At 43.6% G+C, this 24,077-nt stretch overlaps 1 protein-coding gene across 7 annotated transcripts in view; it reads left to right on the top strand.

Annotated features, from left to right (window-relative positions):
• The window catches only part of CALD1 (caldesmon 1), a 195,034-nt gene that overhangs the window by 73,207 nt on the left and 97,750 nt on the right, over window positions 1-24,077 (top strand). For 6 of the 7 annotated variants that reach the window (XM_037049156.1, XM_037049162.1, XM_037049159.1 and 3 more), the window contains exon 3: window positions 13,395-13,507. In XM_037049156.1, coding sequence (XP_036905051.1) covers window positions 13,437-13,507 — 71 coding nt within the window. In that variant the 5' untranslated portion in view covers window positions 13,395-13,436. Of the gene's footprint in view, window positions 1-12,324; window positions 12,714-13,394; window positions 13,508-24,077 lie in introns of those variants that run through there. The other variant, XM_037049158.1, reaches the window with a different exon arrangement.

Below are 24,077 nucleotides of genomic sequence, written 5' to 3'. Positions count from 1 at the left end.
AAAGGTCATGCCTTACGTGGCTTCCCTGTGTCACTCTAAAGTCATCATTTCTGTGTCTCTCACACAGAAATGGGAAAGAAGGGGTGGGAATAGCTGGCCATTCCTCCAACCTCACTAGCTCCTTCCCTCCTTCCCTCCTCACTTCGTTGTGAGAGAAGATTGGAGAGCAGTTTGATTTATCAGCACCCAGACGAGAAAGTATCTGACGCAGAAGAAAGGTCGATGCACATTTGCTTAATGAAGACAAACGCTGTTGTTCATGTCTCCTTTACGAATGCACATCTGTTTGTGTTACTCTCATTCCTGTTTGGAAAAGCGATTTCTTCTGCCTATGGCTTATGCTGGCCCCTCCAAAACCGCTAAGTCATTCCCACGGTTCTCTCTGATAGTGTCTTATGGTTTTTCCTTCCTCATCCTCCTCCCAATTTATATTTTATGTATTGCCTTTCTCCACCATCAGACCGTTGGAATGATGAGGGCAGGGTGGTGCTATTCATAATTTATAAGCCCCAACAACCAATGTGGCTAGTGCGTGAATGGTACTTGAAAACACTTGTTGAATATTTTCTTTTTTTTTTAAAGATTTTATTTATTTATTTATTTATTTATTTATTTATTTATTTATCTTTTTAGAGGGGAAGGAGAGGGAGAGAAACATCAATGTATGGTTGCCTTTCTTGCGTCCCCTGCTGGGAGTTGGCCTGCAGGGAACCGGCCTGCAACCCAGGCATGTGCCCTGACTGGGAATCGAACTGCGATCTTCTGGTTCGCAGGCCCGCGCTCAATCCACTGAGCTACACCAGCCAGGGCTGAATATTTTCTACTGATGTNCTGGCCATTCCTCCAACCTCACTAGCTCCTTCCCTCCTTCCCTCCTCACTTCGTTGTGAGAGAAGATTGGAGAGCAGTTTGATTTATCAGCACCCAGACGAGAAAGTATCTGACGCAGAAGAGAGGTCGATGCACATTTGCTTAATGAAGACAAACGCTGTTGTTCATGTCTCCTTTACGAATGCACATCTGTTTGTGTTACTCTCATTCCTGTTACTCTCATCACCTAAAGCGATTTCTTCTGCCTATGGCTTATGCTGGCCCCTCCAAAACCGCTAAGTCATTCCCACGGTTCTCTCTGATAGTGTCTTATGGTTTTTCCTTCCTCATCCTCCTCCCAATTTATATTTTATGTATTGCCTTTCTCCACCATCAGACCGTTGGAATGATGAGGGCAGGGTGGTGGTATTCATAACTTATAAGCCCCAACAACCAATGTGGCTAGTGCGTGAATGGTACTTGAAAATACTTGTTGAATATTTTCTTTTTTTTTAAAGATTTTATTTATTTATTTATTTATCTTTTTAGAGGGGAAGGAGAGGGAGAGAAACATCATTGTATGGTTGCCTTTCTTGCGTCCCCTGCTGGGAGTTGGCCTGCAGGGAACCAGCCTGCAACCCAGGCATGTGCCCTGACTGGGAATCGAACCTCGATCCTCTGGTTCGCAGGCCCACACTCAATCCACTGAGCTACACCAGCCAGGGCTGAATATTTTCTATTGATGTTTTCATATTTAGAGCCTTAACCAGTCTTACTATATATGAATTTAAACACCATGAAGAAAACAATAGGGTTACAGTGCAGCTGAATATACAGGGGCCTCTTGTGGGATGACTCCCATTCATCTGACCGCACACTCTACTAAAGGTCAACAGTGGGATGGGTTGGTCTAACCATCTCTCCGGTCTCAAAGTTGTCAGGGCATTATTGTCAAAAGTTGTCATCTGCCATTATTGCTGGCCAAGATTAATGTCATGGCACGTGACGATAGTTTAGGGTTGATTTTTCTCGCATATAATTGACTCATTCCTAGTGGAATTAAATCTATGACTTTAGCCTTATGAGCTAAATTTTGGCCCACCAAACCACCTGGTAAAGGCAGTACAGGGATCTGTGGTCAGAAAGATGTGTTGGGTACCTGGTGGGCACGTGGCTTAAAATGCACATCCATTTGTCTAGTGGTCCTCGTAGACACTTTTGAAGGTCACGCAAAATAAGAACATTTCAGCCAGAGGGGGAGCAGGCTGGATCCACTTGCTCCATTTTGCTTTGGCCGCCTGTGTAGACAGGCTCGAAGTGGGGATGATTGGTGAGTTCTAAAGGCCCTCTAGAGAGATGCTCATGCGTTTACAAGAGGTGCAATTCCACAATAGTCTCTTGCTTTGTAGGCTTGAAAACATTCCCAAAGCAACAAAGTTGGATGCAGAAAAAATAATGAGAGAGAAGAAAAATAATACTCTCAATTCTGAGCAATTCCACTTTAATAGGCTGATCTGTCTGCCAGCTGGCCACATTGTTGACTACTTGTAATATATACTTTTGGTAGGCCACATTTAGTTCTTGGAACTGTTTATATTAGACGGCAGAAACTTCATTATTCTAAAATTGGCAGCGCTCACTTTGGTTACTTAATAGAAAATTGCTTAGTCATCTTTAAACAGAGTGCGGGCAGCATTGTGTGAGTGTGAAAAACTGGGAAACGGCAAATGAGCTCCACAGAGATTTTAGGTCAGGTAGGAAAATGAGCAGGTGAGAGTTTTTTCAAGAGGCTCAGCAGGTGGCTGCCACGTGTTCTAATTTGACGCTCTAGGTGACTGTGCATTTGAAGTCCTCCATTGCAAGTTATTTTTTCTGGTTTGTTTTTGGTAGATTTTTGTCAGAAGCAAGACACTACTGCTTCTGCTTCTTAGTATTCTAAGCCTAGACTTTTCAAGGTTCCTGATTTTCCAGCAAGAGAAGGAGGAACTCAAGCATCAGTTGTCAGGACAGCTTTTTTCTTTCCCGAAACAAACAAGGAGGTCATTTCAATCCCCTTGTCACAAAGACCCCCCCTGCCCCCCGCTGCTTTGTCCCTTTGGATTTGATTATATAGCGTACCATCCTTGAACTACTGCCTTCCAAATGCGATACAGATTTATGGAGCTTCAGCAGGAAGCGGGCAGGCAAAAGGAGTTTCTTCCTCGTGTTTTCGAGTTTGAAGTGGCGCCAAGGGGCTCCTGGTCTTCCAGGAATGGCCGTGGCAACCTCACACTCTTCCTGTGACCTGGGCTGGGGCTCCTAAGAGAGATGGGTAGAAAAGATAAGAGCCTTGTGGCCAATGCGTAGTGACACCAGGCCTGGAAAGGGTAGGTTCCCAAGCAAACATCCAGAACAGGGCCGTATGTTTCTAATTACCGAGCGTGGTCAGAGAGCAAAATCAGGCAACACTTCTTTTTAGACTGATGGAAGCATTTAAATCGGCGCTGAATGTCAGTATTTTCTAATTATGATGGAGGGGTGGCAAGGAATCTCCAAAGGCCTTGGAAATTTGGAGTGTTTCAGGTCAACCCCGATTCTCTTCGTTTCTTATCCATCATATGTCCTTTATCCTTCTTTCTCTTTGAACGTCACAGAACAAACATATTCCCCCAGTCAGTAAGCCTAATACCCTTCTTCCTGAAACCAGAATGTCTTTCTAAGACCAGGCTCTTTTGCACTAGAGGAAAACAACTTCACGTCATTATATAAAGTGGAGCTCCGTGCTACACCATCACCACTCCCAAGGTTGCTAAGAGCTCAAATGGAGACATGCATTCTGACAATGTGTTAGCTGACTTTGTCTGCTAACCAGTTAAGTCCTTTGAATAAGGAATGCCCTGAATCCATTTCAGTTCAATAAATGTGAACCTAAGGCTGACGATAAGATACAACTATAGTCAGATCTCTGAGGGATTACAGTCTTCTAGGAAAGACAGCCATGTCCTTAGTAATTAAAAACACAAGCTATGGACTATTGCAATAGAAATATAATGTGGGTATCAGGACAAACTTATATCGGTGTGTTCGTGGTTCGGAGATTCTAGAGTCTTATCCTGGTCTTAAGCCTATACTGTGAGACACTCCTTACATGAAAAAAAGTCCAGAAATCCTCAAATTAACGAACCGATGAAACTACCATCTAAAATGATTCATGTGAAAGCAAAGAGGAAGCAGTTTGGTGCTTTTCAATGTATTATTTAATTGCTGTATAATTTTTTTAAAGATTTTATTTATTTATCTTTAGAGAGGGAAGGGAAGGAGAGAAAGAGAAAGAGAGAAATATCAATGTATGGTTGCTTCTTGTGAGTCCCCTGCTGGGAACTGGCCTGCAACCCAGGCACGTGCCCTGACTGGGAATCGAACCGTGATCCTTTGGTTTGCAGGCCCATGCTCAATGCACTGAGCTACACCAGCCAGGGCTGCTGTATAAACTTATATGTTTAAATCATGTACCTCTCATGTGTAAAGGATGTAGTGGATAATGTCCCCTGGTTTGATGTCAAAGTCTCTCATCTTAGATTATACATTCCTAGAAGATTATCTCTAACTTGCTTCAGGATTCCAGACACACTAAATGCATTTGATGGTCATGATGAATAGAAGTTGAAAAAAACTGAGCAGGGAGTAATTAGTCCCTGGTCCATAATAACATGTCTCTCACGTACAAAGATGTTGCCTTGGACAAAGTACCTCCAGGACATACCTTTGAATCGTTCCCAACACTGTACACGGGTTTTCATTAGACCATCTAAACTCTATCACCTCGCTAGTATCTTGTATTAACAAGATAGCTAACTGAAGCTTTTGATCTTGTTTTTTACCACCAAACTGGAAATACTCGTCGAAAAGCCAGTTACAAGGAGCAGACTCATGGCTTGCTGACATTTTAAAGCTGAGTAGACCAGGAAGGCCAGAAGGTCGTGCACAAGCAAAGCTATTGTTATGTAAAATACGACGATCTCTGTGCCATACTTTCAGCTGATAAAGACCTATGACCTTTGCTTTCAAATAAACTGCTCGTAGGCCTTACTGTGCAATTTGAAGTATGCTCTCTCTTCAGTGTCTTCCGCTTCTCTTGTATTTGCCAAGGGTTTCATTTTCTTAGTAGCAAGGGCCCAGGCACAGCAAGATGGCCCGGCCTAAAAGACCCTCAATGGGAGAAGAGATGGGTCACTAGTGAGGGGATTGAAAGGGCCCGTCCACGCTTTGAGATTTGACCTGTACCACACCTCACTCACGTTTTATTCCTTCTTTTCTCTGAGGTTGTAAAGTTTTTGAAGATAGAAACCATGTCTTACACACCTTCGTGTCTCTGAACTACATAAGGTTACTTCCCACAGTACAATCATTTTGTGTTAGGAGTTGGAAGGACTTCCAGCACAGTTACCCAGCAGAACTTTCTCTGATGACATTAGTGTTCGCAGTCCTGTCTAATGTGAGAGCCACTAGATACGAGGGACCACAGAACACTTGAAGTGGGCTACTGAGGCTGAGGACGTGAATTTCTCATTTTATTTCATTTCAATTCATTTTCATTTTCATTGCCTCAGGTGACTAGTAACATAGAATCTTAAAAATATCTTTCCCCACAGTCCTGTAGGGATGGCTGTTTCCCTTCCACCTATTTTCACCAACAGGGCTTCACGCTGTCTCAGCAGCCCTACCCATTGTCAGGAAACTCTGTTGGGGCCAGGACCCCAGGCCCTACCACATCAGAACTAACCTCTGTTATCAGGAATACATTTAGAAAGCACATTTATATTTTTGTTCTTGCAAAGCTATGCATTTTTTTCCTCACATAGACACGGGCAGGTCGAAAATCCTTAAGGTTCAAATCTATGCCTTTTACTCTTCCCTAGGGGCCAAGACAGCAGGGGCGGCCATGTGCCTGTTCCAATTCGGTATTATCCCAGGTCTTTCAGTCGAATTCTCCTTGAATTTGCCAGAGAAAAATGCTTTCAACTTTTGGAAAGGGCACAGAAGGGATTGTGCTCCAAATTTTCACTTCTTCCTCTTCTGGGAAAAGTTCTCAGGCTGGTTTAGAGATCCGTATAGTAGCAATCCTGGTTTTCCACTGATTGGTTGTGGTTAAGGAGCTGGTTTGGAAGTCCTGCCTGTCTTTGTCGCCTTTCTTTAAATTTGTCGCATTACCTCTCTCCGGAGGGAGGATCAAACAACGATAGCCATGGAGTTTAGGACAACAGGAAGTGCTCCAAATAAGGTAGTAGCATTTGTGTCAACCTTTGAAGATGCGGCTACAACTTCTAAATGTGTTGTATTCCCAAGTGTTGAAGTCAGTATACAAATACATACACACCATCACTGCACAGATTTCCAAGGTCCGAAGTGTCCATTAAATTGGACAGAGAAGGCACAAAGACATTGGTGTTAGTGACAGTAAGTCTGTCAGTTCCCCTGTTTTGCAAATGGAAAATTAAAAATAGAGAAAAAGTAACGACAAAAGACTGAGCAGAAGAGGAAAGAGGAAACAAGACATGGCCGGTTAGCTCAATAGGGCTTTGTGTTCTAGGTCCGACTGGTTAGAGAACAGGAGCCACGTGAGAAGGCTGAGTTCTTCATAAGAGTGAGTTGTTCTCACTCACTCTTATTTCTATATTGCTGGTCTTCACAAATGTGCCTTGATAATTTCATGTACTTCTTTTTTTTTTAAGTAGCACAGATTTTTGGAACATGATGGTGAAGGTTGAACTAAAGTTAAGTCCAAACCGTATGTTACAGTCCATGTGTTTATTTGGTTTTTGAGTCCCAGATGAACTATTCAGTTCAGAAAAGAGCAAAGCAGGTTGATAAATTGTAATTTTTTTTAAAAGGACAAAAGTTCATTTTCTACAGTCAGACTGAAAACATTGCCAGATTTACTGTGTGACTACTGCAATTGTGGGTTTATATAACTTACGAGATTCATATATAATCTATTACCAAGGTCTTTAATTCTTTTTGTAAACACTGATCAGTCAATAAAATATAGAGCTGAATCAGCTTGGGTTACATTTTTTATACCCAGAATGATAAAATCTAGAATCAAAGGCTAATGGTTCAAATTAGCTATAATTCCTCAGTGCCTATCATGTTTCAGTAGTTCAATAGTGAAAAGATTTTTTAAAAGACTGCATCTATTCACAAATGGCCTTGAGAGCAAAGTATGTAGAAAGTAAAATATCAATTAAATATTTAAATACGAGTTAGAACCATGGTGGAGCTGTGGTAAGGCAAGATATTATTAACTGCCAAAACGAACGATAGAAGTTCAAGGAGGGAGCCGTCACTTCCAAGCTGAAGTTCTCAGGCAAGGCATCACAAAGGAAGTGAAATTTGAGCCAGAAATTTGTAACTGAATAAAATATGGACGGTGAAGAGAATAGAGAGCCCATTCCAATGCATGGAATGGTTTAATAATGGAAGTACAGAAGTGAAAAATTATATGACACATTTCAGAAGCAGTAAGATATTTTTTTATCTGGGATGCCATGGGATGAGCTGCTTGAAAGAAGGTTAATGCTTTTTCTAAAATTAAGAAAAAAATTAGCCATTGATTTGAGCGAGCGGGCGGGGTGGGGGTGGAGAGTCAGAGACAGAGAGAGACAGGAAGAGAGAGAGGGACATTGACTCCTTGTTCCATCCATTTACATATTCATCGGATGACGCTTGTTTGTGTCCTGACCTGGGCATAAACCCACAACTTTGGTGTATCCGAACCATGCTCTAACCAACCAAGGCACCCAGCCAGGGCAGTTAATGTAATGCTTGCTACATAAGCAAATTAGGAGACAATGCCCTTAGATATCAAAATGTTTATACCTGGAAAGAAGAAAATGTGGGCGTGTTGGTTTTGACGCATCTATCTTTCCTGGCTTAGAGAGCAGCTATAGACCCGTGTTACATGGAATAGGATAACAGCTTGAACATCATCTGGCCCAATCATCTCATTTTACAGAGAACAAAAGCTCAAAGAAGGTCAGTAGGTCTCCTGATTCCGAGGATTTGCAGAGGAGGGCGATTGAAGAGCTGGGATGAGTGAAGATAATTTGAAGAGCAGAGGTGGAGCATCTGATGGAGTGTGTTCCACCCAGAAATCACTCAGTATGTGTCACATAAAGAGAAGTATCACCGAGTTGCAGTGATGACCCGGCTAAAATGAACACAAACCTTTAGGGGAGACAGAACATGGCCCCTGGCCTGCTCCCCCAGACCCCCGAAACTCATAAACAAAAAATCAAAAAGCAAATGATGAGTGTGACCCAAGGTGGGAGATGGGCATGATGGGCCTGGTAGAAGCTTAAAGAAAAACGGAAAGTCTGAACAGTAAGTTCCAGGAAGGCAGGGACCTTTTTAATCTTGCTCACTGTTGACTCCCCAGTGTCTCGAACAGAACCCGGTAAACAGTAAATGCTCAGTAAATGCTCATTGACTATTGATGGTATAAATGCTTTTGTGAGGCTTCAGTGAAGTAGTTGGACCATGTGATTTACAGTTGGCACATAATGATGACTAGCCTTTATATGCAGTGAGCACGTAATGATGAGTGAGTCTGTAGTGGATCATGGCAGGAAGGCATGTATTGAGGAAGGTGCAATGCAAGAGAAAAAAACTTGAATATCTCAAAGAAAAGGGTGCAGCCCTGGCTGGTGTGGCTCAGTGGATTGAGAGCCGGCCTGTGAACTAAAAGGTTGCTGGTTTGATTCCCAGTCAGGGCATATGCCTGGGTTGTGGGCCAGGTCCCCATTGGGGGCTATTTGAGAGGCAACCACACATTGATGTTTCTCTCCCTCTCCCTCTCTTTCTCCTCCCCTTCCCCTCTCTCTAAAAATAAAAAAAGAAATAAAATATACCAAAAAAGGGTGCAATGATGTGCTCCAACACATGGCCATCCTAGTTTATGAATCCTACAAAGAAGTAACGGTAAAATGATAAGGGCTTAATAAATGTTTGCAAGGTTTCATTTAATTAAGATCTCTGAGACATGATAATTTTATGATCTAAACCAAATGGGTTTGAAACTGAAGAGACATGGGTCATTTTAAAGATCACCTCATACCTGAGTTCATGTGATCCAATGGATTAAACCAGAGATCACTCACAGTGGAGTCCCCAGAAGTTCTCTGGGGCACGTGTACTTACTTCCTGAAAAGGAAAACAATTCCTAAAGGAAAGTGTGGATTAGTCCAAGAATATTATTGCATCTAAGAGCACATAGGCTGACTTCTGTAAGATGAGGATTGTAATAGCTACCTCACAGGCTTGTTGTGTAGCTCCAATAAGATTACATGGTTTAAAATGGCTCAGCACACTGTCAAGCCACAAAAAGACATGGCAGAAACTTAAGGGAGTATTGCTAAGGGAAAGAAACCAGTCTGAAAAAGTGCTATTCCAACTACATGGCATTCCGGGAACAGCAAAGATGCCGAAACAGGGGTAAGATCATTGGTTGCCAGGGCTTGTGGTGGGGAGGTAGGGAAGGGGAGGGGCTGCTGAGGGCAGTGAAACTGTTCTGATACTGTCAAGGTGGACACAGGATACTGTGCATTCGGCAAAACCGATAGAACTGTATCCCACAAAGCGTGAAACCTGATGTAATCTGTGGACTTGCATTAATAAGAACGCCAATATTGGCTCAATAGTAGTGATAAATGCACCACACGGCTGCAAGATGTTAACAGGGTTAAAGATTGCTTCAAACAGGAGGGACGCATTGGCTCACAGTTCTGGAAGCCGGCAGCCCGAAATCAGTGTCAGCGGACATGCTCCCTCCGCAGACTCTAGGCAGACATTTGCCCCACGCCTCTATCCCACCTTCTTCCTGGTCACTCAGGTGTCCCTTACGCTCCCTCTGTGTCTTCACATCGTCGTCTCTCTGTGTGTCTGTCTCTAAGTCCAAATTTTCCCTTTTTATAAAGACATCAATTCTATGGGATCAGAGTCCATCCAAGTGACCGCACCTGAACTTGACTACATGTGCAATAGACTATTTCCACATAAGGTCACATTCAGAAGTACTGGGAGTTTGGACTTGTCTTACCTGAGAATATACAATTCAGTGCAAATAGAGAAGTTGTGGGCAGATGTGAAGGAAAGGGAATATATGGGAACTCTGTACTTTTCTGGGTTTTTTTTTTTTTTAGCCTAAAACTACTCTAAGAAATAAAATTGATTGATTTTAAAAAGTTTTTTTTAAAAGGCCCAGCACGTAGTACATGTTCAAGAGATGTTATTATTTCGGAAGCTGAGTTAACTTATTCAAAGTCCCCGACATGAGAGGTTTTATTCTCGATGTGTTTCAAGACCAAGGTTGGTACTGCCCCCAAATGGCAAAGACTTGCCCCCGCCCATCCAGTTTATGATCAGTTGAGGGTAGATAGGACTTAGCTTCCACCACTGACAGCTGAGTGCTTAGGGTTCATTACCAAAAGGCAAGACAGCACACCTTCAAACCTGTAACACTGCCGTATTACTTACTTCTCACAGCATAGGTGTGGCCTGCTCTAAGAAAATGTGACCCTGGAGAGCCCATACCGAAAAGACGGTGTATGCATCAGTAGGTCACGCAGCACTGGCCTTCGTAAGGTGCTTCTTGCCCTTTACAAAGGGCGTCACAGCCGAGTTCTTTCAATAGCATGGCTACAACCCCCCACTCCAGCACAAAATTTGAGTTTTCATAAAACTTTTCAAGAACCCATGTGCCCCATTCATTGATGCGCACCTCCTTTGGCCAGGATTTCTTTTCCGGGCCCCTCTGTCCGTTCTTGACCCTAAGAGCTCCCCAGTTTACAGAATCTCTCTGCATTGACATTTCAACACTTCACTGGTTGAGAGTTTGTTTCCTAACCGATGCTGCTGGGAGGAATTCCACATTGACCGGAGGGGAGGGGAGGAAACGAGGGATTACTAGCTGGGGACCTGGAAGCTACTGCTCTCAAAGGAAGAAGGGAGTGGGGAATTGCTTACAGTTCTATGCAGATGCGGCTCCCCAGACCTAAGAACAGGGCCAGAGTTCAGAGAAGTCCTGTGATATAAGGGTGTGAGGGTTAAGAAGGATTTTCAGCCCGGTGTTGGCGGAGACCAACCATGAGACATTTTCTTTCTCTCTCTCTCTCTCTCACACACACACACACACACAGTACAAGGTACACAAGAAGTGCTTTCTCTTCTCTTTTAGATAGGTCCTCCACATGTCCACAAAGCATAAAGCAGAAGGGTATTTGTTCATGTAGATGTGTTATCTATCTATCTAGCATCTATCTGTTTTCTCCCTCTTCACTCTCCCCCACCCCCACCCCCACAGTGCCCCGCCTACACAATCAGCAACATTGAAGTAAGTGAATTACCAGATAGGTATAGAGTTTTTCTATGGTTGGGAAAGAAAAGCAAATGCTTATAAGGTGGGCAGTAGGGGGAAGAGATGGGTAGGAGAAAAATTGTGTTTGGAGCGAGCCAGGCAGGCTGGCCAGCCGCAGTGACCGGCCGAGGTCGGTCGGTTTCCCTTCCCGCCCTGTAGCCTGAGACACCGCCCCCCCCCCCCCCCCCCCNCCCCTGCCCCCCCCCCCCCCCCCCCCCCCCGCGTGCATCCTCTGCCTGCTGGGGGGAGGGGGGGGCACTTCTTTCCCTGCTCACTAGCACCTCCACCGGAGGTGGGGGCTGGAAAACCCGAACCCCTGCGGCCGGTGCGGAGCCGGCCTGGCTGCGTAGCTTGGATGCGGGAAGAGCGGAGGTTCAGAGGATGCTCTTGAAGCTACTTGGCTACACTAGGCGGAGGGAAATCGTTGTTTTACAGGCAGACGTCCTTCCCCACCTCTATTGCTGTTGTTGTAGTTATCTGAGAGGTGGCTTACGGACAACAAGAGACTTTGCCGAAGACAGGAAGAGCAGAGTTGACTGTCCCAGGGCACCGAGAAGCCCAGGTGTGGCCCGGCTGCCTGCCGGGCTGTCCTCACGCGCCCTGCACTGGGCTCAGAACGGAAGCCCGTCCCCGGGGAACCCTCAACTCCCCCCCCACACACACACTTTTATTTTTATTCTGATGACTGTGATGAGATCTGACTGGAAAATATAGAGACATTTCTTCGTGGTTGATGAAATAATTTCTTTTAAAGGAAGAACGGATCCCTTCTTCACTAGCAACGTCTTAGAAAGTACTCGTGGTAGGGGTTAAGATAGAAAAACACCTTAAAATGTAAAAAACCCCAAGTAAACACCAGAATTTGAATTTCTAAAAGATTTACAAGCAGTATAAATAATACCTTAGGGGAGGAGAAGAGGGGAACATTCAAACATTGGATACTTTTGTTTTTGTTGCCTGAGGTTTTATTTTTGTTTGTGTGGGCTTCCTAAGGGGGGCGGGAATGCTTGAAAAAAAAATCGGACCATTTATTTAAGAAGGACTCCGAACTTGGCTTCAAAGTCTAAGTTGTGCGCTTTGCTCCCTCAAAGATGCGTTAGGGGGTGCCTTCGGGTTTTGCACGGCGCCTTATTTTCTCGCGCGGAGCAAACGGCTCGGCCTCGTGTGCACAGAAAGGGCTGGAAAATATTTTTTGTGATCTGAGCGCGGCGGAGAGTCTAGGATTCCAGAGGAAGTGGAGGCCTCCCGCTCCGCACAGGAAACAATCTTCAAGCAGGCCTTAAACGCCAGATTCCAGGCCGAGTTTAACTAACCACTGACAGCTCTGTAAACAAAGCAAGGACAAAAAGAGCCCGCTTCCCCTTTTCTGGTAGTCATTTCGGGTGTGGGGGCTGCAGGGGAATTCGGGCGTCCTCGACTCCATGGCACAGCGACGCAGGGGAAGCGGGCTCCGCCGCTGAAGAGTTGGAAAAGGGGGCATCTGCCTGCGATTAAACCCGTCGCGCAGGAGGTAGGAAAGGAGAAAACCACGGGGTTACCATCCGCCGAGACTTTTAAGCTCTGGAAACAGCTCGGTCATAACGTCATCGTTGCTTTTTGAAATGCCGCTACAGTACGTTTATTCTCGGGATGGTTGCTGCGGTCCTATTATCATTCTGCGATTAACATTGGCATCTTCCAAGAAGATGCAAATTATGGCTGGATACCTGTGTTATTATTTTATTTCCCTTTCTTTCTACATTACATATTCCGCTTCTTGCAACTTTTCTTTTTTTACTCTTGTTTTCTTTGCCTCTTTCTTTGTTCGCTTTTTTAAACTTTTGTCTGTGTATGCTTCAGCGAAGTTACAAAGAACAAAACCTTTCAGTAGCTCTTAAGTGATCCTATCAATATTTCAAGTTTTCAAAATCTCTCTGTCTCCTGAGGTCTTTTTTTTTTTAACGGTAATCCTGGAATCTTACTTATTTGTTTCTACTAGTTTCATGAATGAGACTGAATTCAGCACATGAAGGACTGGGCTCAGGAGTCAGAAATTGGTCACTGGCTACCTCACCCGACTTCTAAGGTGTTTTTCCTAAGAGTAAAGAAAAAGCGAGGGGATTCAAAAATAGTGGTGAGGGAAGGGCTTAAGCGATTCATGGGAAATCGTAACTTCGACTCATCCATATTCATTCTACCCCCTCCCCTCTAGTTCCAGACGTCATCCGGGTCTCCCCAAACCTGAAACCGCACCATGGATGATTTTGAACGTCGCAGAGAACTGAGGAGGCAAAAGCGAGAAGAGATGCGCCTGGAAGCCGAAAGGTAAGGATCTGCGTTGAAAAATATTTTTGTGCGGTGTTATTAACAATGTTGGTTTCAGGCCTCAAAGATCGTCATTCTGAAGGGCCAAATGCACTGCTCAGTAAGCTGTTTGCAACCGTAGTTATCAAGAATGTGCCTGTTAGTATTCTGCTTCAAAAACAAACGAACATCAAGAAAAAGGGGGAGTCAGAGGAATGAAATAGTGGCGTTTATTTAGTGCCCTTCCTATTGAAATTTTGAAATTACAAAGGCGGTATAAAAGGTTCAGAATCAGTTATAATATTAAAATGACAAATAATGAATATTGAAACCACTTGGGAAATGGGAGTCTTTCATCTAAGAAAGTAGAGGTAGTAAGCCCCGGGTAGACCTTGTGACACATTTTTATTCTTATCAGAAAAGCATATGCAAATGCAGCAATCCAGGTATTGGAGTTAGTAGCCGCTGGGTGTGCTCCTGTGGGGATTCTGAGTCTAGTAGGAAGCCATCACATTGTGTGAGGCCTGAGGCCTGTCCTGGTGGCTTCAAAGGCAGGTTGGGGAACTAAAAGGACATGTAACGTGCAGGACATAATGTGTATTTTTAATTGTTTGGCTTCAGAGCAAAGGACAGTGGCATTTGAAGTGACTTACCTCAGATGATCCTTGGAGGAAGCAGAGTAGGCATTCACGGGAAGAAAAGTGTTAGTTCAAGGATCTTAAAATCAAATGTGTGTCACCTGGCAGTAATTCTAGACCACTCACAAAAGGTGGTCATGAGGTGATTCCTTGGTCATCCTGCAGTAGAACACTAGAGTTTATACCTATAACAGAAGTATAGGTGTAAACTATACTTCTATAGAGTTTACATCTGTAACAGAAGTGTCTGGGGCCACAGGCTCTACTTATGCATAGGAAGAACGCAAAAGAAGGAGACAAAATTGCTGCGTTGGGCAGAAATAAGCTGCCGTTCTCGTGAACTGTCTACGCACAGACACATGGTGCCGTGAACTGTACCTGGGCTCTGTGGGTTTGAATCCCAGCTCTGCCACTTCTGAGCTGGATGTGGAGGAGCAAGTGACTTCTCTCCAAGTCCCAGTTGCCTTATTTGTAAAATAGGCATAATATCTTCATAGTTTGTATGGTTGCTGAGAAGACGATGGAACTTCATGACTGGCCTAGCTCAGTACATGGCCCGTAGTAGGCTTCCATAAGTGGTAGTTATTATTTTTTTAATGTTCGTTTTAGCCATCATCATTCACTAAACAAACATGAAACAGAATGTCAATCTAGCCAGAACTAAACTTGAACTTCAAGAGAAGGAAAGGCAGCCACATCCTGTGATGAAACTCATCACGACTTCCTGTGATGAAACTAGCCAGGAAAAGCTCCTTGGAAGCGGTGCCCCCCCCCCACCCNAATCTAGCCAGAACTAAACTTGAACTTCAAGAGAAGGAAAGGCAGCCACATCCTGTGATGAAACTCATCACGACTTCCTGTGATGAAACTAGCCAGGAAAAGCTCCTTGGAAGCGGTGCCCCCCCCCACCCCACCCCGCGGGAAGTCACCATGGTGACCAGGGATGGAAAGGGAGCTGTGTAGGTGAGGGATCACACCAGCCGAAACCCAGAGGCAGAAATAAGGATCTTGCTGCAAGAAATCCATTGAATGCCAGGTGCAACCAGGCGGATTTGCACCTCTTGGGTGTTTCCATTTCACGTAAAGGGCAATAGACAGAGACATAGCAGGGGAACTATGTGTGATAAAAATACGTCACAAAAGTTATGTATGGTGAACTAGAATGTGGGGATACCAGCACCAGGAGGGTTAGTATGGAACATACAATAATGAATGAGGGCAGTAAATACGAAAATGAATGTTGAATGTGAAAGTCTTTACAGCAGGAGCATTAGCTGAATTTTCAGAGAGGGAGACACTCAAAGACAAGTCCAATGCCTGAGGAGCTGGAAAGAAGGCCTCTGCCTTGTCTCAGTGGGAAGTTGGGGTGGGTTCCAGTCTTGGGTGGGCATGGGGGGAGTGTTTCCTGTCAGCAAGAAACCACATCCAAATGGAGATTTCCTCCAGGCATTCGGAGATAGAAAAGTTCCATGTGTGCTCAGAAAGGGAGAGAAACTGCTATGAGAGAGATTCATTTCGGCACACTTGGTATGGCATTAGTAGTGATAGTGGCCATAAAGACAGTGGAAACCATCAAAGAAGACCCCCCAAAATGAAGGAAGTCAGAGAAGCAGGGAGAGCGTGGGGGCACCGGCATTGACTGACGTTGAGGTCGTGTCCGGGCCCTGTGGAGCACACCCAGGAATGTGTTATTTGGCCTCCGCTTCTCCTGAAAGTCCACAGAATAGCTTTACCCAACAAACACTTATTCAGCACCAACCAAGTGTCAGTGTCTGTGTTAGGGACAGGGGAAAAGACTGGTGACATAGAAATAGCCGTGGTTTCTGTACCGCAGGATCAGAAAAGAGAGCAGGCCAGAGTGCGGGGCAGGCCTGGCAGAATGAGGGCTAGAGGGACTCGGGAATGAGCACAGGAAATTGGGCGTGAGCCTCGGTCGGTATTCTCAGCTGCTTCGTGGCTAAGGAGACTGGGAATGTCAGAGCTAACTTGCTGTGGTCAGAGCCATACTGTAATTAGAGGGAATAAACCCAGGTGTCTTTAGAACCAGGATTTTGACCAGGAATTTTCCACACAGCTGCATGGTTCGTTCCTTCCAGGTTTTGTGTGTGTGTGTGTGTGTGTGTGTGTGTAAAGATATGTCTTCCTGTCTTTCTTTAATGTCAATCTTAAAAGGAATGTACTCAGTGAAGTCAGTTAGGTTGGTATCCTTAATAACCTTAGAGAAATGTATGCAAATTTATCCAAACTGTTACTTACGTTTCTGTCTGTATTAATTCCTTTGGGCCGTGAGCTTCCATAGGATTCTTTACTTTCTTTCTTTGTTGAGAGAAGCATGGTACTTAAATACTTTTTCATATATTTGTGCCAAGTTTACCCTTTCGTGTTCCGAGGCAGTCCTTCTCATTCTGTTATTCTGGGCCCTGGTGTGTAAGTTCATGTTTACCATTTATGATTTTGTCAAATCTGATCATTTATGGGAATAGCGAAGGTCAGACGTTGTGATCCAGCCAACTCTGATGGGAAAGTTCGGGGTGTGTACAGGAAACAGGTGGCCAGAGCCAGAAATCAAGGGCTGCCTAAAATCGTGGTTTTGATCTGCAGATAAAGGGCATGTAAGACTTTGAACAAGTTCCTTTTCCTTTAGCTTCGGACCTTGGCATTCCCGTCTGTAGCAGGAGTCTGTGTTTTCTTTGGAGGATTGGTGGTAATTTTTACTTTCCTTTTGCTTTTGGTATTATCTAATTTTCTTTGACCATGACCATACATTCCCTAACTTAAACCCAAATAAAACCTGTAAGGCAGTTTTTCACTTTAGAAAATGTGATTCTATGCTCCTACCCATTACGCTTGAGATGACTTAACTTCCCGTTGGATTTAGGGAAATGAAGGAAGAACTCAGCTCCGACCTGGAATAGTGGTGGTGGAATAGTGAGCAGAAGTAGCTGGCCCCAAGGCTCAGAGCTGCAGGTTCCTTTATTCTCTCACTCATCGAACAACTTTTTACTGGGCATCTGCTCTGCTCCGAGCTCTATTTTGAGCACTGAGGACAGAGCCACAGAATGGCAGAATTGGGCAGAGTGTGTTACCAGATTTGCATATCTTCAAATATAATATATATACCCTGGTATTCATTGATACTCATCAAAGATGGCGTATGCTTTTTGTGTGCTGCCCCTGTGTAGACTGTGTCGGGGGGAGAGAGTCTGTGATTTTCCATCTGTTCCCCATACAGGCTTTCCACATAAAAATGCCCTGTTATTTTAATTTGTTGTTATTGAGTTTGACTAGCAGGTGCAGTTCTGCTTTGCAATGATAAATAATTTAAAATTTGTACTCTTACCAGATGTTTCGCCCACAAATTAAAATAAGCCAGACTCTCATACATTTTATTCCTCAGAAACAGATCTCTGTGCCATGCTGGCTTTTCATGTGCCCGGGCCTAGCATGCACTCACCCCATCACGGCTGCCCGGAGGCTGGTGGGCACAGGCCTCGTTCTGAGGGTCGCAGTGCAGTCCGCTCCGCATCAGCCAGCTTCGCAGAACCTGGGCTGTGAACCTGGCTAATCCAAAAACATCCTTCCCTTCTTTGTCCTGCCCCTTAGACTTTGCATCTTTTTGCTCTTCCCCTTGCCCTTGATCTTCATTTGGCTTTCCCACTGAGTCCTTCAGGTGAGGTCTTCAGATTAGCAGGAGGTACTTCATTCAGTCATCAAAAACAAATGCATTACCTATCTGCAAAGTATGAGATACTGTAAGAATGAGTGAACTCCACTCCAGGCAATGCCCTTGTAGTCTCCAAGCTCATATCCCAGGTGCATTAAGAACTTGAGAGCAATCTTGAGCCAAAGAGATAGAAAAAGAAATGTCAGTAGGCAGAATGCATTGAGCAGGTAATCAGTGCAAATTCAAATGTGTTGTTTCTGTGCAAAAGATACCGTGTTGTACACATCTCAAATAGAACTATATATTTGAATCACTTACCTATTTGAAGAAACAAAAAATAATTCGTTTTGCTGTTTATTACTCTTTACGTATCTCATAGGAAGAAAAATGTAACAGGTGTGTTCCTCTTCCCTTTCTGCTTCTGTGTTTTTATCTGAATCCCTCTCTGTCTCCGTATTTCTCAGTGCAACTGGATTATTTTGCCCTGGTCCATGCGCATCTTCCTCCATATTTGATTGACTTGTTTTCATCTCTCCCCCCAGCCATACACCTAATCCGTCTACTCTGGATTAGGTATCCACCTACTTTTGTACCATCAGGGAATAACAGCCTTCTGGTCGGAGAAGGGGGATCATTTTCAAAGGGGTCAAATTCACTTCTCTTCCTAGTCAACAAGTACAAAACAATGCTAAGCCTTTTATGTGTGTCTGCAAAAATGGGCTGATCCCAGCATGGACAATAGGTATGTCTCAACAGAGCAGAGGTGTTCTCCACGAGTGAAGGGACACCGAGAAGCATAAGGGTGGGAAGCAGTCGGAAGCCTAGCAGTCAAGTGCGTGAGCTGTTGCATTAGGCAGCTGGGCGGTCCGATCCCAGGCCTGCCACTTACTAGCTACACGACCCTTACAAGTTCATCAGTTTCTAACCTGCTGTTTCGTCATCTGTACAGTGGAGAAAAATAACCGTACGCATCTCGTAGGAGTCGTGTGGGAATATACACAGATAATACATGAAAGCACTAACAGTACTAATATCTAGTGTTTATTATGTGTTTACTCAATAAATATCACCATTAATTATTGCTCATTAACATGACCTATTGTGATTCCCTGCGACACACAAAGAATTAAAGATACATTTTCTATTTACCATAAAACAAAGCCAAATAGTACCATGAGGGTTTTCTTTCTACGCCTCTCAGAGGATTCAAGAACATAGGAAGACGAAGGGCAGGAATTGGCTACTGAGTGATGTTCTGAGTGGGTGTGCTTGGTAGCATTGTCTGAGGAGGGATTGCATTTTCTCAGCTGGAAGAGTGAACACTGTCTCAGGGTGAGCTCTTGTTTTCCATTTGGCCAAAGGGATTTGTGTGTATCTGCCGAGACACCTGCAGGGAGGCGTTACCCACGGAGAGAGATTGAGTCACACGTACTACTTTTCCCAGGGTTGAGTTTGCTTTCACAACAGGCAGCTGTCTCACTCTTCGAGACGGGAACTCCTTCCCAGCTCATGCCCACGTGAGTCCCTCTTCCTCATTGGAGGAAAGGCCCCTGTTGTAGGGTTGCATTATCAGGTTCAGAGGTTCACCGACGTGAATGAAAACACTCTTGCTGTTGTCATTTTTATGGGCCTCTGAAATACAGGTGGTTAGACATTTTTGAAAGTAAATACTTTTACTATACTAGGAAAAAAAATAACAGCTTTTTAAAAATGCATTGGGTCTGAGTTGTCCCCTTCCAGAACGCTGTCGCTGAAACTTTTTAACGTGATTCCGCAGGGTGGCCAATCAGTGGTTATACAACAAGCGTGCACACACAAAAACACTTTTATTCACAATGCTTGGCATTGACCTTGATGCTTTCGATGGACATCTTTTCAAATGCAGCTTATTTTTGTTATTCTGTAATCATAAAAGTATTTCTCATGAGGCATTAAATACGATATTTCTTTGAAACTATCTAAATTATTAGAGTCGCTAAATTTGCTGAAAACTTCCCTTCGGGCCACTTTGTAATAACCTAACAAATCCTCTGGTCCTAGAAGTATCCCCCTTCACGGTGATCAGTGGGGCATCAGGAGTCTGGGACCTATCCAAGGTGCTATGTGTTTAGTAAAAATTGAAAATCTGGAGTAAGGACTTTGCATGATGACCCATAACTTCATTCCTAGCTGGGAAACCATGTGGCATCTAGATAGAGGTAACACATGGTTTAGAATAGCAGTGACTTTTCCCTAACAGTCTATATGTGTGACACTTAGGATGCTCAGTCTTCCGTCACCTAGAGAAATGCAAGATGATCTGTTACGTACGGGAGACGAAGTCTGACAGACCTGGGTTCAAATCCTGACTCTGGCGACCGACTAGTTGGGTGACCTTGTGTCAAATTACTTAAACATCCCTTGCCTCTCTTTCTTTATGTATAGTAATGGGGATAATTATTCTGCTTCTCAAGGTAATTGTAAAGACTAAGGTGGTTAATCCATATAATTAACCCAATGCCTAGCACATAGTTTATGCTCAACAAATGTTTTGATGTAAAATTGTATTAATGTTTTGTTAGGTCTCTGGTACAAAATAATATTTTATACATTTTGAATTCTTGTTCATTTATCAGTTCAGTCATCATGATTTGCTGCATTCTTACCACAAAGCTTCTTTCCCATACCAATCTCAACATACGCTAAGATGTTTCTATTGAGGCTAGGCAAGAGTGAAATCTTTCGGTCACGTGTAAGTGTGCCACAAAAGTTTAATTGGCATCTGAGGATTTTCAGATCACACGCTGTAAGCCATGTAGTTAATTTCTAATGCATCAGTGCTCTCTCTGTCTTTTCTTTTAAATGTAGTGTCTAAACATAACTCAGAATTTCACCTGGAGAGTGCAGTTCAGCAGAAACAGATAAGTGGAAAACGCATCAGACAGGTTTTCCCCTAGTGTTAGAAGGCGAAGGGCACTATCCTTTGCTTAGCATCAACTGAGTACCGGGCTAGGTGGTGCGCTTCACATCCCTTACGTCATCTCATTGTGAAGACAACCCCATGACCTTATCTTAGTCCACCCAGGCTGCTGTAACCCGATACCATACACTGTGGCTGCTAAGCAACAGAATTTTATTTTTCACAGTTCTGGAGGCTTGAAAATCCAAGTCCAGGGTGCTGGCAGGTTCAGTGTCTGGTGAGGGTCCGCTTACTAGCTCATAGACGGCTGTCTTTTCGCGGAGTCCTTACATGGAAGAAAGGCAATGGAGCTCTCTGGAGTCTCTTTCATAAGTGCATTTAATCTGATTCACGGGGTTTCACCCTCGTGACTGAATCATATCCCGAAGGCCGCGCCTCCTAATACCATCACATTGGGCGTCAGGTTTTAGCATATGAATTTTGGCAGGGGACACAAACATCCAATCCATAGCTGGACATGGATGTTCTTATTCCTGTTTTATCACCGAGGAATCTGCAGGTCTAAAAGGTTAGGTAACATGTCCAACTTCATATAGATACGGAGTACAATCTGGCTGCTTATCTCAAATCACAAAACCTTTCCACTCTAATAAATTGATCGATGGAATTTTTCATTGGGTATCTTGGCTAAAGCCCTGTCATCTCTACAATGCCAAATAACTCCCTAAGATGGGAAAAAAATATCATTTAAAGCAGTTTGTGGCCACAGACTAGATGAATCTTTTGGGCTTAATTGAACTGTTCTTTATGCTCATGCAGGGAAATTGCTTATGTGTATAGATGCACTCATGTTTAGTTTGCCCCCCAAAATCTCACACATTATTCCCATTTCACAGAAACACGTAAACAGAGAAGATTGAGCTTTTCCCCTCAAGCCAAAGAAGGCTGTTGGCATAACTGTTCTTGGCTTTCTTCTGTGTTTTTCTCAATAAGACTGTATTCATCATTAGGACAGGGGTCAGTTACATCACCACTCATAGAAGCTTAAGGCTATCAATGACCCTATAGATAATCTTCTGTGGTGGAGTGTTACTTTTTCATTTTTGGACCACACGCTCCTTTGAGTCTCTGATGAAAGCCATGCACTCTCCTCTAAGAAAAATGCACACATGCACCCACAAAACTTGGCACTTACTTTCAGTGGTGTCGTGGACCACCATCCACAGACCTCCTGGGGACCCATGAACTCTGGGCCAAGAATCCCTGATTTAATGAATATTAAGAACTTCATTTTGCATAAAGAAACTTAAGTGTAGGAATGCTGCCCTGCTCAAGATCACCCAGCTAAGCTGAGGCAGAGCCTGCCTGTACAGAGCAGACATGTGAATGAATGGAGCTGTCTGTAAAAAAAAAAAAAAATTGACCTGGTAATTCCACTGCTGGGTTTATACCCTAAGAATCCTGAAATACCAATTCAGAAGATCCTGTGCACCCCAATGTTCATAGCAGCACAATTTACAAAAGCCAAGTGCTAGAAGCAACCTAAGTACCCATCAGTAAATGAGTGGACCAAAAAACTGTGGTACATTTACACAATGGAATACTATGCAGCAGAAAGAAAAAAGGAGCTCCTACCCTTTGCAACAGTGTGGATGGAACTGGAAAGCATTATGCTGAATGAAATAAGCCAGGTGGTGAAAGACAAATATCATATGATCTCACCTATTAGTGGAACCTAATCCACAAAACAAATAAGCAAGCAAAATATAACCAAAGACACTGAAATAAAGAACAAACTGACAGTAACCAGAGGGGAGGGGTAATGGGGGGAAGAAGGGGAAGGGTCATCAAGGAACATGTGTAAAGGACCCATGGACAAGGCCAAAGCAGGTAGGATTGAGGATGGGAGGTGGGGGTGGCTGAGGCGGGGAAGGGTGGTGGGAGGAAAGTGGAGACAACTGTGCTTGAACAATAAAAAAAAAGAAAGAAAAGAATGCCAATAAAACCTGCCATGGCTATTGATTGGAAAAACAGAGAGTGCTTTTGGGAAATTAGTGTATACTATAGTGTATTACATGCAGAATATTTTTTAAATTAAAAAAATAAAAAAATTTAAATTAAAAAAATTTTAATTTAAAAAGCTTATGGATAATATTTTTAAATAAAAGGAGATTAGTTCAGATTACTTAGCAGTGAATAAAATGAAAAGCAAAGAAATGTAAGTGGATGGGCAAATGAAAACAGATAACCATTAGGAACCGGGAATAAAGCTTTGCCATTTGAGTCAAGATGGGGGAAAAAACTGTGATAGTTTTGCAAACAGAACTATCACATTTGCCATCAGTTTTGGAAGTCTATTTGCCATCAGTTTTGGAAGTCTTTTATGTGGTATCTGTGGTCTTGGCAAGATTTCTCTAAACACAGCTTAATTATGATAGTAAGTTATTATGTAGGATTTCTTCACCCTTACCAGTTTCATTTTAGCAATTCAAAGGGTACTTCTCTCTAAGTATGAAAGATATATGAACTGATTTGATTCCTTAAAGAGGATTTTGTGTTTTGCCTTTACCACTACTGTCTTTTGGGAGGATGGGGCAGATGGTGAGGGGACGTGGACATGACGCCTCCCAGAAAGTAGGATCATGTGAACTTGGGTTTGAATTCTGGCTGGGTTAGTGAGGATTACTCTACTTAGCTTCTCTAAGCCCATTTTTCTCATCAGGAAAATGGCCATCATGACAGTTCTTCCTCATAAGGTTTCATGTGGATTATAAAGCGATGGATTGGATGGATGGATGAATGGATAGAGAATGTATATGGTACATATGTTGTGTACATGATGCAAGTGTATATACGACGTTTGTGCAGAAGGTATCCAGCCATGTAATTTGAAAAATAGAGACATTTATTGAAGAAGACACAAGAGACAAGAGACATTGTACATGGGACAATGACACCTCAGTCCCCTTCAAAGGAGGCATCGTGGGACCTCATACAGTTCTCCCAATCGCCATCAGCTGCCCTGTTGTATTTTCCCGAATCTCATCGATGGTCTGAAATCTCTTCCCTTTCAAGGCTGATTTTAGTTTTGGGAAAAGCCAGAAGTTGCAAGGCACCAAATCTGGGCTGTAGTGGGGCTGAGTCACCTGGGGGATTTGATGTTTCACCAAGAAACCCTGCATGAGATGTGATGTACTAGTGGACATGTTGTCGTGAAGAAGCCGCCAATCACCAGTTACCCATAGCTGTGGCCTTCTGAATTATTTGAACAGTTTCCGCTGAGGAATATTCAAGCTTAATGTAAAATCTGATGCAGACTCATGACCACTCGCTAAGACATTTTGAATGCAATGGCCACACAGCACACATGCTCATTCAGCAGTTTCTACC

Source organism: Sturnira hondurensis, unplaced genomic scaffold, assembly GCF_014824575.4.
Source record: "Sturnira hondurensis isolate 20B ecotype Veracruz unplaced genomic scaffold, ASM1482457v3 Scaffold0006437, whole genome shotgun sequence".
Lineage (NCBI taxonomy): Eukaryota > Metazoa > Chordata > Mammalia > Chiroptera > Phyllostomidae > Sturnira > Sturnira hondurensis.
Note: the sequence above shows the minus strand (reverse complement) of the source record. Positions and strands in the feature narration are given on the sequence as shown.